We start from the raw sequence: 17,929 nt of genomic DNA, 5'->3' as shown, positions 1-17,929 counted from the left end.
TGCTCCTGACCAACCTATGGATCAGGATCTTCTGCCTTCGGCTGACTGCCATTCCATGCTTTCGGTCGCTAGCTCCGAGCAGTCTTTGACTTGACAGCAACTTTGGTCACATTCCTCCATTTTCTGTTCACCCCATGTCCATTATCCACTGGAATATCCGCAGCATTCGAGCCAATAGGGATGAATTGTCGATCCTCTTACGATCCTACTCGCCGGTCATCTTCTGTCTTCAGGAAACAAAGCTGCGTCCCCATGACCGCTTTGTTCTCCCTCATTTTCAGTCCGTCCGATATGATCTCCCCCCTGTTGAAGGCTCTCCAGCCCATGGAGGACTCATGATTCTTCTCCGTGGTACTCTCCATTATCACCCAATCCCCTTAAACACTTCCTTCCAAGCTGTCGCCGTCCGTCTTTCACTTTCCGGATACACGTTCTCTGTTTGTACTGTATACATTCCATCATCCACACCAATGGCACGAGCTGATCTCCTTCATCTTCTTGGTCAGCTTCCACCTCCCTATTTGCTGGTTGGGGACTTCAATGCCCATCACCCGCTTTGGGGATCTCCACATCCTTGTCCACGTGGCTCCATATTGCTAGACGTCTTCCACCAAGCGGATCTAGTTTGCCTCAACACTGGGGTCCCCACATTTTTGTCTGCCTCCACGACACATTTATCTCATTTGGACCTTGCGGTCGGTATTGTTCCGCTAGCTCGGCGCTTCGAATGGTTCGCCCTTGATGATACACACTCGAGTGACCACTTTCCATGTGTCCTCAGACTGCAGCCTCAACTGCCCTATATGCGCCCGCGACGCTGGAAGTTTGCCCAAGCCGATTGGACACTTTTTTCGTCTCTCGCGACATTCGATGACCGTCGCTTTCCCAGCGTCGACGATGAGGTCACACACATTACCGACGTTATCCTTACAGCTGCGGAACGTTCAATACCACGCACCTCCGAATTGCCCCGGCGCCCCCCAGTTCCTTGGTGGAACGAGGCATGCCGTGACGCACTACGTGAGCGGCGACGTGCTCTTCGCATTTTCCGTCACCATCCTACTTTGGCCAACTGTATCCGCTATAAGCAGCTCCGTGCGCGATGCCGTCACGTCATCTGCGATAGCAAGAAGGCAAGCTGGAAATTCTTTATTAGCTCATTTAACACCTTCACTCCCTTGTCGGAAGTTTGGAGTCGGCTTCGACGGTTCTCAGGCGCGCCTAGTTTCTCCCCGGTCTATGGGCTCACTGTCGCGCATTATACCTTAGTGGACCCCGTCGCAATTTCTAACTCGTTGGGTCAGCACTTAGCTGAGATTTTGAGCGCTTCAAATTACCCGCTAGCGTTTCTCCCGAAGAAACGTGCAGCGGAAGTGCGACCTCTTGCTTTCTCCTCTCAAAATCACGAAAGCTACAATACTGTTTTCTCCATGCGGGAACTCCAACATGCCCTCTCATCTTCTCGCTCCTCCGCCCCAGGACCGGATGGTATCCATGTCCAAATGTTGCTGCATTTATCAACCCCTAGCCTGCGTTACCTCCTTCGCCTTTATAATCGCATTTGGACCGACAGTACCTTTCCCAAACGGTGGCGGGAAGCTATTGTCGTTCCCGTCCCGAAACCTGGAAAGGACAAACATCTCCCCTCTAGCTATTGCCCCATTTCTCTCACGAGTAGTGTCTGTAAGGTTTTGGAGCGTATGGTGAATTACCGTTTAGCTTGGTGGCTGGAATCCCGCAGTCTTTTAACACCAGCCCAATGCGGATTTCGGAAGCATCGTTCTGCAGTTGACCATCTTGTTGCTCTCTCCACTTATATCATGAACAATTTTCTCCGGAGGCGCCAAACGGTAGCAATATTTTTTGATCTGGAGAGAGCATACGATACCTGTTGGAGGACAGGCATCCTTCGCACACTGTTCTCTTGGGGCTTTCGAGGCCGGCTGCCCCTTTTTCTTCGCGAATTTATGGCAGAGCGCACTTTTAGGGTGCGGGTGAACACTACTCTCTCCCGTACTTTCTCCCAAGAAAACGGGGTACCCCAGGGCTCCGTGCTGAGTGTTGTACTGTTTGCCATTGCCATCAATCCAATTATGGATTGTCTCCTTCCTGATGTCTCGGGCTCCCTCTTTGTGGACGATTTTGCAATCTACTACAGCTCTCAACGGACCAGCCTTCTTGAACGACGTCTTCAAGGATGTCTTGATCGCCTCCACTCGTGGAGCATCGAAACCGGCTTCCGTTTCTGACCCAGTAAGACCGTTTGTGTCAATTTTTGGCGACGAAAGGAGTTTCTTCCGCCCTCCTTACATCTAGGTCCTGTCAACCTTCCGTTTTCAGACGTCGCTAAATTCTTGGGTCTTATGTTTGACAGAAAACTGTGCTGGTCCTCCCACGTTTCCTATCTTTCGGCTCGCTGTCTGCGATCGCTTAACACCCTCCGTGTCCTGAATGGTACCTCCTGGGGAGCGGACCGAGTGGTCCTTCTCCGCCTCTATCGCGCCTTAGTGCGCTCAAAATTGGATTACGGAAGCGTAGTCTACTCCTCTGCTCGGCCGTCTATTCTTCGGCGTCTCGACTCTATCCACCACCGTGGATTACGTTTAGTGTCTGGAGCTTTTTACACTAGCCCTGTGGAAAGCCTTTATGCTGAGACTGCTGAACCTCCGCTGTCAAATCGGCGAGCAGTCCTCTGAGTTGTTATGCTAGCCATCTGTCTTCCATGCCTGCTAATCCAGCCCATGACCTTTTTTTCGACGCCTCCTTTGATGTAGGGTATGCAGGCCGCCCCTCCTCCCTACTACCCCCGGGAGTCCGCTTCCGTCAATTGCTCCATTCTCTTTCCTGCCGCTTTCCGAAAACCTTCTTGACAACTTGGGGTACAGCACCGCCTTGGCTCCGTCCCCGGATCTGCCTGCTCCGTGACCTTTGTCAATTTCCCAAGGATGGTACCCCTACACTTGTTTATCGTCGGGCATTTGCTGCTCTATGTGCACAAATGATGGACGCCACATTTATTTACACCGACGGCTCGAAAACATCATTAGGTGTAGGGAGTGCCTATATTGTTGGCGACACCCCAAATCGCTTTAGACTTCCCGACCAGTGTTCGGTTTATACTGCGGAGCTTTACGCTGTTCTCCAGGCTGTCCACTACATCCGCCGCCATCAGCGGATACAGTACGTTATCTGCTCCGATTCTCTCAGCTCTCTCCTCAGTCTCCAAGCTCTTTACCCTGTGCACCCTCTGGTCCACCGGATTCGGGACTGTCTGCGCTTGCTCCACCTGGGGGGCGTCTCGGTGGCGTTCCTCTGGCTCCCGGGACACGCTGGTATCTGTGGGAATGAGGCGGCCGATATGGCAGCCAAGGCTGCAGTCTCTCTTCCTCGGCCAGCTATTCAGTCGCTTCCCTTCACCGATCTACGGAGCGGTTTATGTCGCCAAGTTGCTCATTTATGGCATGCGCATTGGTCAACACTTCCCCGTAATAAATTGCGGGAAGTGAAAGCCCTTCCTTGCGCTTGGACCTCTTCCTCCCGAATGCGTCGTCGGGAGGAGGTAATTTTAGCTAGACTCCGGATAGGGCACTGTCTTTTTAGCCATAGACATCTTTTAAGCGGTGATCCTCCTCCACTCTGTCCCCACTGCTCTCAGCTGTGGACGGTCAGACACCTTTTAATTGAATGCCCCTATTTTAATCCGTTACGCTCCCGTCTACAGCTATCGCCTGATCTATCGTCGATTTTAGCAGATGACACGCGCTCAGCCGACCGCGTTCTCCAGTTTATTAGTGACAGTGAAATGACGTCAGTCATTTGAAGTTTTTTTTTTTTGGGGGACAACCACCCCCTGTCTGTAGTGGATTTTTAAGCATTCTTTCTACTTTTAGTTTCTCCAATTTTATGAGTTTGTTCCCATTGCTGCTGGTTTTCAATTTCGGTTTTTTCTTGTCTTAAGTCACGGGCTGGGCGCTAATGACCATAGAAGTTTTGCGCCCTAAAACCACAAACAAAAAAAAAAAAAGTAATATCCAGTGTTCCCCAAGGAAGTGCTACAGGCCCTCTATTGTTCCTGATGTATATTCACGATATAGGAGACAATCTTAGTAGCCGTCTTATATTGTTGGCAGATGATGCTGTCATTTACCATCTTGTAAAGTAATCAGATGACCAAAACATTGCAAAATGATGTAGATAAGATACCTGTATGGTGAGAAAAGTGGCAAGTGTGAAGTTATTCACATGAGTACTAAAAGAAATCCACTAAATTTAGATTACGTGATAAGTCACACAAATCTGAAGGCTGTAAATTCAACTAAATACTTAAGTGTTACAATTACAAATAACCCGAATTGGAATGATCACATAGATAATGTTGTGGGAAGAGCAAACCAAAGACTGTGATACATTAGGAAAACACTTAAAAGGTGCAACAGGCCTACTAAAGAGACTGCTTACACCACACTTGTCCGCCCTATTCTGGCGTATTGCTGTGCGGTGTGGGAACCGCATCAGGTGGGACTGACGAATGGCATCGAAAAAGTACAAAGAAGGGCAGCTTGTTTTGTATTATTGCGAAATAGGGGAGATAGTGCCACAGACATGATACGTGAATTGGAGTGGCAATTGTTAAAACAAAGGCATTTTTCGTTGCGATGGGATCTTCTCATGAAATTTCAATCACCTGTATTTAAACACGTGGCTCATTAAATGGACGCAAACTACAAAGCATGAAATAAAAAAAGGGAAGCAGTTTGTATTTTACAAATACAAAATATGTATATTTTAAGTATTTAAAATAAAAATGCATTTTGAATGCGTTTTGAAAAAAGTATTTAAAGTGGAGTACAAAATATATATTTTGCATTTTGTATATGCATTTCAGATATACATATTTCATATCTCTGTTCATTCTTTTTACTGTTTCACATGTCTGTGTAATTTGTAGGTGTGAAAAAGAATATCAAATATATAATTAAATAATATGTACTCTATACAGCGTTCGAGAAACATTTTAAGTTTCCACTTCCTCAGTGATGCGAGTTAAGTGCACTTGGTCTTGCACATCTTTCATTTTTGTGCCAAATAGGTAAAGGAAGTAACTGAAAATGAGTGTCTTTGTCAAAGGTAATACTGAGAACTAGTTTTATTTGTTAGAGGAATCCTAATGCAGCATGCTCCTTGGATTGTTTCAGGATTTATTTATTTAAATCAAAATCAAAACCTGGTTTTTACTGTATTTATAAGATGAAATATTTTCATTTAGAAAACAAATTCCTGTGCTTTTAAAGATATAGATGATGAAAATGTTTGAGAGTGGTTTAATACTGATGTATGTAAACTGGAATTGCAGAACCTCAGTGATGCCGATGTAGCACAAACAAAGTGTGTTTAGTAGAGGAAGAGGCTGAAGATGAAATGATGAAAGAACATGTTATCACACATGCTGAGGCACTGAAACGTGTAGATTTGTTATTGGAGTATGGGGACAAAATTTGTTTTACTATACTGATGTTTTGGATTTCTGGAAAATAAGATCTGTTGGGGAAAAATGATTAAAAATTCGAAAATCAGAAAATGGAAAATAATTTCCTGAAAATCAACTGAAAGAAAGTGAGAATGAAATAGATTGTGTTTTAAGTTTAATTTTACAAACAAGTTGCCACTTTCTGGGAAATAATGCATAAGTTGTGTAGTGGGCTTGGAAATGTGACCTGTGGCATTTTTTTTTCTTTTTCCATACAGCAGACACCAGAGCCCAGTAAAGAAAAAGATACATTGAAAATTGTTTGTGTTTCTTGGTTACCTGTCCAGTCTCGGGTAGCCATTAATCTGAATAATCTGGAGCTCGCTGTAATTTGGTTTACTGTTTTGCTATTATTTTTAAGTTCAGTTTCTGCAGAACATAATTTTTGGGCAGTGAACCGAGATTAAACATGTGATGTGTCTGCAGCGAGTCGACGTACAGCGTCGAAGAATTGCTGGCGCAGATGCTGCAGTCGGCACGGCAGATGGCGCAGGCATCGGCGGGGCAGCCGGTGAAGGAGGCGGTGCTGACGGTGCCCGGCTTCTTCAACCAGGCAGAGCGCCGGGCGCTGCTGCAGGCAGCTGAGATGGCTGGCCTCAAGGTGCTGCAGCTTATCAATGACTATACCGCTGGTCCGTGCCCCTCTCTACTCTACTTGTATCCTACTACTAGTGTGGGTGCTACTGTTTGTGAAAATCTTCACTCCTACCAGGCACTCAGGGTGTCCACTGAGGGAATGTTCTGTTCGGAACTCCCCCCTTGTTAACATCTGCTGACAAACACGAGCCAAAATTTTGAGTTGAGAGTTCACTTGTGGACGACTTATGTGTAGTATGGGCTGTGAAATGAAATGTACCGTCCAAACAAGACAGCCACCGAATGCCTCCACAGTTCGTGAGTAGCTGCCAGACAACGTATGGTTTGTATGTTCCCAGGCTGGTCGTTCTTTGTAGCCTTACGAGTGAACCCAATCTTTTGTGAGCTGTCTGATGTAGTTTGAACTCCTTTGAAGGGGGCGGGGGGAATTTAGAGGTTGGGTCTTGTTTATAAAGTTTTCCATTCATTTCACTCTCCATTTCACCAAGAATAGCTGCAAGGTCTCCCACATCACTACTAACACAGCACCACACAGATTAGGCTTTAGGCGTGTTCCAGATGGCCATTGGTTGTCCACAAGGCAATACGAGGAGTGATCTGTGATTGTGGGACATGCGATCTGCATGTTGCCAGCCTCTTGGGTCATTATTGGCAGTAGAAGAATCCTGACAGTGTCGCTACACAGCCTGTTGCAGGGTGGCGATTCTTCCAGAAAACCTAGAATTCTCAGGGAACTGGATTTTATCTGGAAAAATCATGGAATTTCATAAAATATCTGGGGATTTTGCATTTTAAACGTAGCATTGAAATGGAATTTTATTGAGTATAAAAACCACAAACTTTAAAATACTTAATACGACAATCTGTTAATTACATGAATATTATTCCATATAAATTACCAGTTTAAAAACTGTGTTGAAACTGATGCTTATGGCTGGTATATAGCTCAACTAAGTAGGAAGAAGTGTCAATTGTTATGGTATAACACACACACACACACACACACACACACACACACACACACACACACACACACAGACAGACCACTATTAATTTTACAGCCACTTGACGCTTCCTCCTGACATGTGGGATTCTCAGGGATTTCCCCCTCCCGACTTTGAGTAGCTACCCTGCATCTGTATCGATTGCTGTGGCAGTCAGTTGTGACATATCTCGTTCCAGTTTGGATTATTATGAGCGTATTGGAGGGAGTCACACCTGACTGTCCACGGAGGGAAGGGGCCTTGGGTCATGTGAATACGGGATGTGATATGCTGTGATGAGTCTGTTTCTAATGTGGCAGACATGGACTGCTCCAGGTCAAAAGTAGTTCATATGTCGAACAATATGTGGAAACTTTTGCAGAGAGTGAAATGGGAACTTTCCTGTAGAATGTTTTTGGAGCTGTGGCAAAGTGGGACAGTGCTCACGAAAGTATTGCCAGGATTGTGAGGTTATGTAGCTGGATAACAGGTGGCACTATGTAATTGATCACCTGCATTTCCTTATTGTTGGTAATCTACCGAGACGAGGGAGACGGCATATAGTGCAGTGCTGCGAGATGTGGAGGCTGCTATATCTTTGTGTTGTAGCTTTGCCAGGTACTGACTTCATGTTTGTATTATTTTTCTAGTGTATATGACATTCGTAGAGACTAAATTTCGGTAATTAATTGGAACTGCTATGGTGTTAACATTTTCAGAAACAGTAGCATTTCTTTGTTTTAAAAGTGCTATTAACTTTATAGGAGGCAACTTGGCAACAGTATTAATAAAACATAATTAGTTATTCTAACATAAACATAATGAAAAATAAAATCAAACAGTGGAAACTCCAGGTAGGAATGTCAACAGTATAGGAAAAGACAGATTGCTGCTTACCATAAAGAAGACAACACAGGTTGCAGACAGGTGCAGTTAAGACACTCACTTATAGCTCTCAGTTATAGTGTGTGTGTGTGTGTGTGTGTGTGTGTGTGAGAGAGAGAGAGAGAGAGAGAGAGAGAGAGAGAGAGAGAGAGGGGGGGGGGGGGTGGTACATTCAGTATTTAAAAGGACAAATTGATGTAGGAAAAACTGCATCTGCACAAAATGACTTCTATTGTGCACTAATCTTTTAAATAATCAAAAGACAACACGTTGGGCATCCCAAAAGATGGTCGATATGACTTTTTCCATTGATGTGCGCATTCTAAATTTCTGTTGGACAGTGAGCTGGTGTGCTTGAATTCCATTCTTTGTCTTGCGGACTATGGTTCAGAATGGTGAACCCAAGTTTCATCATACGTTAAAATCCTTTTTAGAAAAAAGTTCACTCCCTTTCATAGTGTTCTTTAAAAGTCTGTACACACTCTGAGTATCGTTGCTGTGTTAACCCTTTCGGGACCCACATAGCAACTGTTTTGTTGTACTTGAGGTTGTTACTGATGAATTAAGAACTGTGCTAACTCTTACTGCAGCTGTTGTTGCTATATGTGTAACTGTAACATGTCTGTTTTCACAAATGATGTCACCAATGTGGATAACGAGTGAGAGCTGATAAGTCAGCTGCCTGGCCAGGACTCTGCTTGTCAGTGTCTGAGGTTTGATTGTTTTGACTGTTCTGCACACTTATAAAAATTTCTATGGACCATAAAACTTTCACCATACAGTAAAAACATTTGGTAAAAGATTTTAGGTGGTTTTTAACTTTCAGAAAGCAAAAAATGGATCACTGAACATTGTTCAACGAACAAGGAAACTTCAAGTGGTGACACTATCATTAAATGCAGTATTGAGGCTATAAACAAAAAAATTTTTATCGGTCAGCTGTTCTCAGCTCATCCCAGTGACGCCAACCTAAAGTAATGAAAGTACAAAACTTGTTCATTTTTACATAAGTAGTTCTATTTAAGTATTGAATGTCCTTCATAACTCATTCACACGATGTTCTTGTCACCCTTGAGCAAACGCACCTGTGTGTAAAGTGTGCCAATCACAAATATTATCTTTAACTGTTCCATTGTTTTACAATTGCAAGGCCGTGTCTAGGCCTTCATTATTGCATCAGGTAACACAGTGATAAGTTGTGCTGTCATATATCAAAGTGATCAACAGTAATATAAAATTGACAGCGAGGTAGGTGAGAGGAAATTCAGAATTTTGAGCTAATAGCAGAGCCCACAATGAGGCAGTAGTATAAGAGATAATTAGCAATCAATAAGTGGCTGGCTGGAATCTGATGCAGCTAGAGGGGCTCATTACTCAGAGGTAACACTTGCTTACAGCAACAGAGTGATGTAATGAATGTTGTTATTGTTTAATGAAATAGTGGTAATGTAAGTTTATTTTATTGTTGTTGAATTAAACTTGCATTAAACTGTGATTTTACTTGTACATATTTAACTTGATAACATAATGATGGGTAATTTGTACATGGGTACAAAGTATGCCACATGCCCAGTAGTGTTATAAAAATGGGATTGCTCGCTCTAGGGTTAAATAAGCAAGTCTGCAGTTCAGCACTTCTCATATGTGATGAGTAGTAATGTATCCTACTTCATAATATTATTCCATCCCAGATTTTCCATTTTGTAAGTATAAACAGTGATGTATGTAGGGGCTGAGGAAGATTTGTCCATTCCCCTGTGAAATAGGATTATTTTTTTCTGTTTGTTTCGATCTGTTTCAGAACTAAGTGTGTTCTGAAGCTACGTTTTTATAGATCATAGAACCAACAGTTACTAATGCGTTGATGTTGTAAATCTTCACTCAGTGCAGTAACATGATTTTAAAGTCATGTGGAACAATCTGTTTGCAGTTGCATTGAATTATGGTATATTCAGGCGGAAAGACTTCAACGAGACAGCTCAGTACATAATGTTCTATGACATGGGAGCCAGCAGCACCACAGCAACAGTTGTCAGCTACCAGATAGTCAAGACTAAGGACCGCGGCTTCGTCGAGACTAACCCGCAGCTCGCCGTACTGGGAGTTGGGTGAGACAGAGCTTCTTTCAGTTATTTTAAGTAATACAGTTGTCCATCAAGGTAACTTGCATTCTGTAAATTAGTTCTGAAAGGTATTAGAGTTAAAATCCCGGGTTTGATTCCCAGCAGGGTCAGGGATTTTCTCTGCCTCGTGATGGCTGGGCGTTGTGTGCTGTCCTTAGGTTACTTAGGTTTAAGTAGTTCTAAGTTCTAGGGGACTGATGACCCTAGATGTTAAGTCCCATAGTGCTCAGAGCCATTTTATTAGAGTTAAATAGTTTGAATAGTAATACCCTTATGCACCTGCCTCGTTAAATATTCTTACGGAGCAGAACATTACGTCCACTGCCACCATGTTAATGAATGCAACCCAGTGATGTTGTGAACAAGTGATATGGTAAGGAATGTACAGTAAACCCCATTTTTACATTCCCACATTTTAAATTTTCTGTTCTCTAGTTTATTTTTGTCGGTCCCAACAGGTATCCCATTCTCTCAGTACAGTGCTTTCCTGCACCATTAGTGATTCCGTGTTAAAACATTTCTCGCATTTTAAGTTTTCTTGATATTATCATGACCTTTAACATCGATTTGCATACAGATTTCTGCAAAAAGTGCACCATACTCCTGCTCAGCCACCCTTGGAACAAAGCAGAAAATGCGTAATATACACAAAGATAATGATCATGCAATGTACCAGTAGTGTGGTAAGCAAGATTTTTATTGTCAGCATTTTGGGTCACAGCCTGCCTTAATGATGATCACAGTTTGACGATATTGACTCTATAGTGCGTTTAAAATTAGTTGAAACTTTTGACAGTTCAGTACGGAGCAAGTGGAGAAGAGCATAGTTGCGAGCTTGTGCTGAAAGCCTCAGCAGGCGACAATAATGACAGGCTTGCTTGGCGCGTAACCTGTCAGCTGCCCAAGCTGACCGAATTGCAGTCTTTCTCAAACGGTTTTATAGAAGCTAAACGGTAATAAACTGAGTCTCGCACGTCTTACAGCTTCATTCGTCAGCTTCATGATTAATTATCTGTTGTTTCGTTAATGGTCGTAGTTATGATATTTCAGCATTAGCTAAAGTACTGTAAGAAATTCTCAAAGTTTGCAGTGAAAAATAGGGGTTGCTATGAATTTGCATTTGGTGTGTGTTTGGTCGTATGTTGCTGCATATGAATTTTAGATAACATATTAAATTACTCTGTAAACCTTGAAGGATATTGCTATCTGTCTTCCATGTTGGAAAAAGGGAATGTATGTAAAGGGCTTCATCACGAAAGAACTCACCAGTGAGAAAGCCAGAATGAAATATTCATAAATCCCTCGTATCTAATAAACTGTCAGAGATATCGAAACAAGATATTGGCAAATTATAGCACGCAGAGTATGTTGCCATATGATTAATATGTGAAACTTCCATATCTGCCACGATATTCAAGCAATTGCAGATTTATTTAAAATGAAATGATGAGATTCTGAAGGATCATCAGTAGCCTGTGAAACAAGGGTTGCTGTGGGTTTTGCAACAATATAATGGAAGAAGGTGCACATTTCTTTTTATTCTGAGAATGGGCTTTATCATAACTATTGATGTGCGTTGCCCTCAGCTGCTAGCATAATAATGTGCTGTTTTAGGATTCTGCCATAATTTCAACTGCATTAGAATGTTAGTGAGATGTATACCTGTAAACTGTGCTGTGTTTAGGCAAAAGAAGCAGATGTTAACACAGCAACAAGAGATGTAACATATTACTCAAAATTCGACACAGTCCTCCTTGAATCTGTCTCTCCTCCACTACATTCTTGGTATGGTTGACAACTTGACACCACTCCTATCATGCAACATTTGCAATGACTTCTTTTGTCAGCATTTCAGCCTCACTAAGTGCAAATTTTCTATTGTTTTTTGCCACATTACTTCTCACCTAGGCCCATATATCCTCTGTCTGATTTAAATGAGCATGATGATGAAGGAATCTGGAATAAACCATGCGTTTTAGTGTTAGTCTTTTCGGCGACCTGGTAGCATGGAGTTTTTAGCTTGTACAGTACCACAAGTTCCATTAACTTCACTTTACAAAAGATAGGTTCAACTTTATCCTGTCGAACATTTCTTTGTACCTAGGAAGAAATAGCCACTTCCTTCTGCTGCGTTATTGGACCTTAATCCATCACAACCGAGAGGTATTACGCATTTTCCATTACTATTATTGTGGAATTTGGAGGAATATTTTGCAACAGAACATAACCTTCACAGCTGGTGAACAAGTTCTTGCACGACAACTTTTATTGAGAATATCGTGTTCATAAGTGCTGAGTTGTTGTTACTAATGCAAAGCCACCATGAAACACTCGTTCACAATGCCGGACGACTGTAGAACTCTTCACACCAGAAAATACCACTTCACAACAAGAGCTAATGAACATAGGTGCCTCTAATGCGTGATACCATGTGGTACAAATCAAACAGTGGAAAACCAGGGATGGAATGTAACAATATTAGTGAAGGAAAGTTGCTACTCACCATATAGCGGAGATGCTGAGTCGTGATAAGCACAACTAAAAGATTCACACAATAGCATTTGGCCATTAAGGCCTTTGTCAGCATTAGTCACAACCCCCCCCCCCCCCCCATATATATATATATATATATATATATTTAAAAACAAAGATGATGTGACTTACCAAATGAAAGTGCTGGCAGGTCGACAGACACACAAACAAACACAAACATACACACAAAATCCAAGCTTTCGCAACCAACGGTTGCCTCGTCAGGAAAGAGGGAAGGAGAAGGAAAGACAAAAGGATATGGGTTTTAAGGGAGAGGGTAAGGAGTCATTCCAATCCCGGGAGCGGAAAGACTTACCTTAGGGGGAAAAAAGGACAGGTATACACTCGCACACACACACATATCCATCCACACATACCATATATATATATATATATAGAGGGAAACATTCCACATGGGAAAAATATATTTAAAAAGAAAGATGATGAGACTTACCAAACAAAAGCACTGGCAGGTCGATAGACACACAAACATACACACAAAATTCAAGCTTTCGCAACCAACGGTTGCCTCGTCAGGAAAGAGGGAAGGAGAGGGAAAGACAAAAGGATTTGGGTTTTAAGGGAGAGGGTAAGGAGTCATTCCAATCCCAGGAGCGGAAAGACTTACCTTAGGGGGAAAAAAGGACAGGTATACACTCGCGCACACACACACATATCCATCCGCATATACACAGACACAAGCAGACAAGTTAAAATGTCTGCTTGTGTCTGTGTATATGCGGATGGATGTGTGTGTGTGCGTGTGTGCGCGCGCGCGCGTATACCTGTCCTTTTTTCCCCCTAAGGTAAGTCTTTCCGCTCCCGGGATTGGAATGACTCCTTACCCTTTCCCTTAAAACCCAAATCCTTTCGTCTTTCCCTCTCCTTCCCTCTTTCCTGACGAGGCAACCGTTGGTTGCGAAAGCTAGAATTTTGTGTGTATGTTTGTGTTTGTTTGTGTGTCTATCGACCTGCCAGCGCTTTTGTTTGGTAAGTCTCATCATCTTTAGACACACACATGCACAAACGCAACTTGCACACACGTCTATGGTCTCAGACTGAGGAGGAAAGCAGCTAAGGTAAACTTGCTCCAGAAGATAACTTCTCATAATAATTCCTGTAGTGCCATACCAGATCCACAACTGATTTAGTGGTCTGAGATTGTGCAAGCCGTCCGGGGTAGAGTCAGAAAGTATCGGCTCGTTATACACAAAGGTCGAGGAATTTGAACTATAAGGACAAACCTGTTTGAAGTTGAAATGCACTGGGACTGTTAGAGGGAGGTGTGATTACCTCTTGAAGTGCAGTTTCTGTGCATCTGCTGACTTTGGAGTGGGGAGCAGGCGAAAGAACTCCATTCTTATGGAGTGCCCACTGGCAGTGTTTGGGTGGTGATGTGAGGACTCTACACAAAGTGACTGAGACTGCTGTGGACAGGTCGTTAAATGTGAACAATTCTGGTTGATTGTAGATTATTTTGTATACTTCTACAACCCTACTAATTTGTGTGTTTTTATCCATTGTTTTGTGTGAAAATAATCTGGGACACATCTCAGAAAGAGCTGTGGTCTTACCTTGACAGTGGCTGAAATGGCACTAGTGTTTGTAGGATATGTAATGTTTGAACCTGAAAAAATTGTTAACCTTATGTGAGCTGATTGGAGACAAGTGTGATAACGTAGATAAGGACAACACAGTACCCTTCACATAGCAGACATGCTGCAAGGGTTTTTAAAAAACAATTTAGCAATGTATTTGGGTCCAGCATCACACCAGTACCCTGTTATTCGTTAATGGAAGTGAGCATTGTTGTCAGCCCGGAATGGGAACTGGAACTATAGTTTCGCTGATGGTAGCTTCAAAATTTCCAGATTTTCGTGCTGCCTCCTGTAAACAAATATACACTATGTGATCAAAAGCATCCGGACACCCCCAAAAACATAAGTTTTTCATATTCGGTGCATTGCACTGCCAGTTACTCCATATCAGTGACCTCAGTAGCCATTAGACATCATGAGAGAGCATAATGGGGCACTCTGCATGACTTGTGGACTTCCAACGTGGTCAAGTGATTGGGTGTCACTTGTGTCTTACATCTATATGTGAGATTTCCACACTACTAAACATCCCTAGGTCACTGTTTTTGATGTGATAGTGAAGTGGATACGTGAAGGGACACATACTGCACAAAAGTGTACAGGCCGACCTCGTCTATTGACTGACAGACTGCCGACAATTGAAGATGATAGTCATGTGTAACCGGCAGACATTTACCCAGACCATCACGCAGGAATCCCAAACTGCATCAGGATCCACTGCAAGTACTATGACAGACGGGAGGTGAGAAAACTTGGATTTCATGGTTGAGCGGCTGCTCATAAGTCGCACATCACGTAGCTAAATGCCAAACGAGACCTCACTTGGTGTAAGGAGCGTAAACATTTGACGATTGAACAGTGGAAAAAGTTGTGTGGGGTGACAAATCACAGTACGCAATGTGGCGATCCAATGGCAGGGTGTGGGTCTGGAGAATCCCCAGTGAAAGTCATCTGCCAGCGTGTGTAATGCCAACAGTAAAATTCGGAGGCGGTGGTGTTATGGTGTGGTCGTGTTTTTCATGGAGGGGGCTTGCACCCCTTGTTGTTCCGCGTGGCACTATCACAGCACAGGCTTACATTGATGTTTTAAGCACCTTCATGCTTCCCATTGTTGAAGAGCAATTTGGGGATGGCAATTGCATCTTTCAACACGATTGAGCACCTGTTCATAATGCACGGCCTGTTACGAAGGGGTTACACGACAATAACATCCCTGTAATGGACTGGCCTGCACAAAGTCCTGATCTGAATCCTATAGGACACCTTTCGGATGTTTTGGAATGCCGACTTCGTTCCAGGCCTTACCAATGGACATAGATATCTCCCGTCAGGGCAGCACTCAGTGAAGAATCGGCTGTCATTCCCCAATAAACCTGCCAGCACCTGATTCAATGTATGCTTGTGAGAGTGGAAGCTGTCATCAAGGCTAAGGGTGGGCCAACACCATATTGAATTCCAACATTACCGATGGAGGGCACCACGAACTTGTAAGTCATTTTCACCCAGATGTCTGGATACTTTTGATCACATAGTGCGTATTTTCTGTTATAAACAATACAAGTGAGACTGCAAATACAAAACAGGCCAAGCTCTTACTTTGAGCTACGTTTGTGATATGCTGACACTAATTTGACTCCTTCCACTGTCGATACATGATCAAATGTCAAGAGAGTATTTTTTAAAATTATAAACATCCAATCAGTTGCAATGGATAAAGAATTCTTTACCTAGGTTTCGACAAATATAAATTTGTCTTCTTCAGAAGGTGGCAATTTTACATTAGTGAGGACTACTGTACCATCCTCCTTTTTCCAAATGTCTGCATAGATTCATTTGTCAAAAATGAAATATAGCCCTAGAATTAGGGTTTGTCACGTAAATATAAATTTACATGGATCTTGCAGAGCTCACAACCGACTAATGTAAAATTGCCACCTTCTGAAGAAGACAAATTTATATTTGTCGAAACCTAGGTAAAGAATTCTTTATCCATTGCAACTGGTCGGCTGTTTATAATTTTATTACGTGGAACCATTGCTGTTGTGCAGCTATGTTTAAAATACTAGAGTATTTATTGTTGGTCAAAATTAGTGTCTCATTCAGTGTGAGAATTGTGCAGGGAAATGTGTAAACTGTATTTTTCACGTTTTTTGCTATTAAAGAAAAATTCAGTAACTTGCGTGTCAGTAATGTCAGGTGATAGAAGTTGCCCAGCTGTACTGTTAAATGTGAACACACAATGTGGTTTTACTGTACATGTGACTCCGCATCGTATTCCCCATTCCAGATTCGATCGAACATTGGGCGGCTTGGAGATGCAGCTCCGCTTGCGCGACTACTTGGCGAAAAAGTTCAACGAGCAGGGAAAGACGAAGAGCGACGTGTTCAGCAGCCCCCGTGCCCTGGCGAAGCTTTTCAAGGAGGCTGGTCGATTGAAGAATGTGCTGAGTGCCAACGCCGAGCACTACGCACAGGTGAGCGCACCAGCTGTTAGGGCTCTCCGGTCCCTCGCATTTCAGTGTTTTGGAACTTTATCTGTCCGTTGGCCATATTTCTGGCACCTTCTGGTTAGTCAGGTGGTGGGTATTTGTTCGGAATGGGTGATACTTGAAAGAACTACTAAAATAACACTGCTACTGAATTGTATCTATTCAAATTAAAATATGTTCCGTACTAGGCTGTTAAACATTTAGTAGGGTGCCAGTCACTGATAGAAAAGAGTTTTACCTGTTCGCCTTGATTTTGCAGAGCATTGAGAAAACTGTTCATTTTTATTACAGGGCTTCCTGCCTCTGGTTTGAAAGTTCACTAATTTTAACCAGACCTATACCAATTGTGCCTCATCAGATTAATAGGTGGCCTCAGAGTTCAGTCTCGCTACACGGGCACGGGGAGCTCTGTGTATATTCAGAGTGTTTCTAGCAGTGCCTCAGAGTTTCAGAACTTTTAATAGCAGTCATCACACATCAAAAGGCATGGCTGATTAAGAGTTCTGTCTGACCTGTGTGCTGTTAATGGTCTGAATGTATTTGTTTCTGCGGTAGTGTCAACAAGAGTGCCAACTGCCTAAGTTAAGACCACATCTTACGATGCACTTACACTGTACATCCCTGCAGCAGTGCCCCAAGCATGTGTGTTCGGAACTGCAGACTCGTTCGCATCAAATACACTCCTGGAAATGGAAAAAAGAACACATTGACACCGGTGTGTCAGACCCACCATACTTGCTCCGGACACTGCGAGAGGGCTGTACAAGCAATGATCACACGCACGGCACAGCGGACACACCAGGAACCGCGGTGTTGGCCGTCGAATGGCGCTAGCTGCGCAGCATTTGTGCACCGCCGCCGTCAGTGTCAGCCAGTTTGCCGTGGCGTACGGAGCTCCATCGCAGTCTTTAACACTGGTAGCATGCCGCGACAGCGTGGACGTGAACTGTATGTGCAGTTGACGGACTTTGAGCGAGGGCGTATAGTGGGCATGCGGGAGGCCGGGTGGACGTACCGCCGAATTGCTCAACACGTGGGGCGTGAGGTCTCCACAGTACATCGATGTTGTCGCCAGTGGTCGGCGGAAGGTGCACGTGCCCGTCGACCTGGGACCGGACCGCAGCGACGCACGGATGCACGCCAAGACCGTAGGATCCTACACAGTGCCGTAGGGGACCGCACCGCCACTTCCCAG

General features: G+C 43.6%; 1 protein-coding gene across 2 annotated transcripts in view; it reads left to right on the top strand.

The window, feature by feature from the left end:
- Positions 1-17,929, top strand: part of LOC126106312 (hypoxia up-regulated protein 1) — a 119,592-nt gene that overhangs the window by 43,723 nt on the left and 57,940 nt on the right. For both annotated transcript variants that reach the window (XM_049912539.1, XM_049912538.1), the window contains exons 4-6: positions 5,954-6,159; positions 9,923-10,100; positions 16,533-16,719. In XM_049912539.1, the coding sequence (XP_049768496.1) occupies positions 5,954-6,159; positions 9,923-10,100; positions 16,533-16,719 (571 nt within the window). The remainder of the gene's footprint in view (positions 1-5,953; positions 6,160-9,922; positions 10,101-16,532; positions 16,720-17,929) is intronic.

This window comes from Schistocerca cancellata, chromosome 10, assembly GCF_023864275.1.
Source record: "Schistocerca cancellata isolate TAMUIC-IGC-003103 chromosome 10, iqSchCanc2.1, whole genome shotgun sequence".
NCBI lineage: Eukaryota > Metazoa > Arthropoda > Insecta > Orthoptera > Acrididae > Schistocerca > Schistocerca cancellata.
Note: the sequence above shows the minus strand (reverse complement) of the source record. Positions and strands in the feature narration are given on the sequence as shown.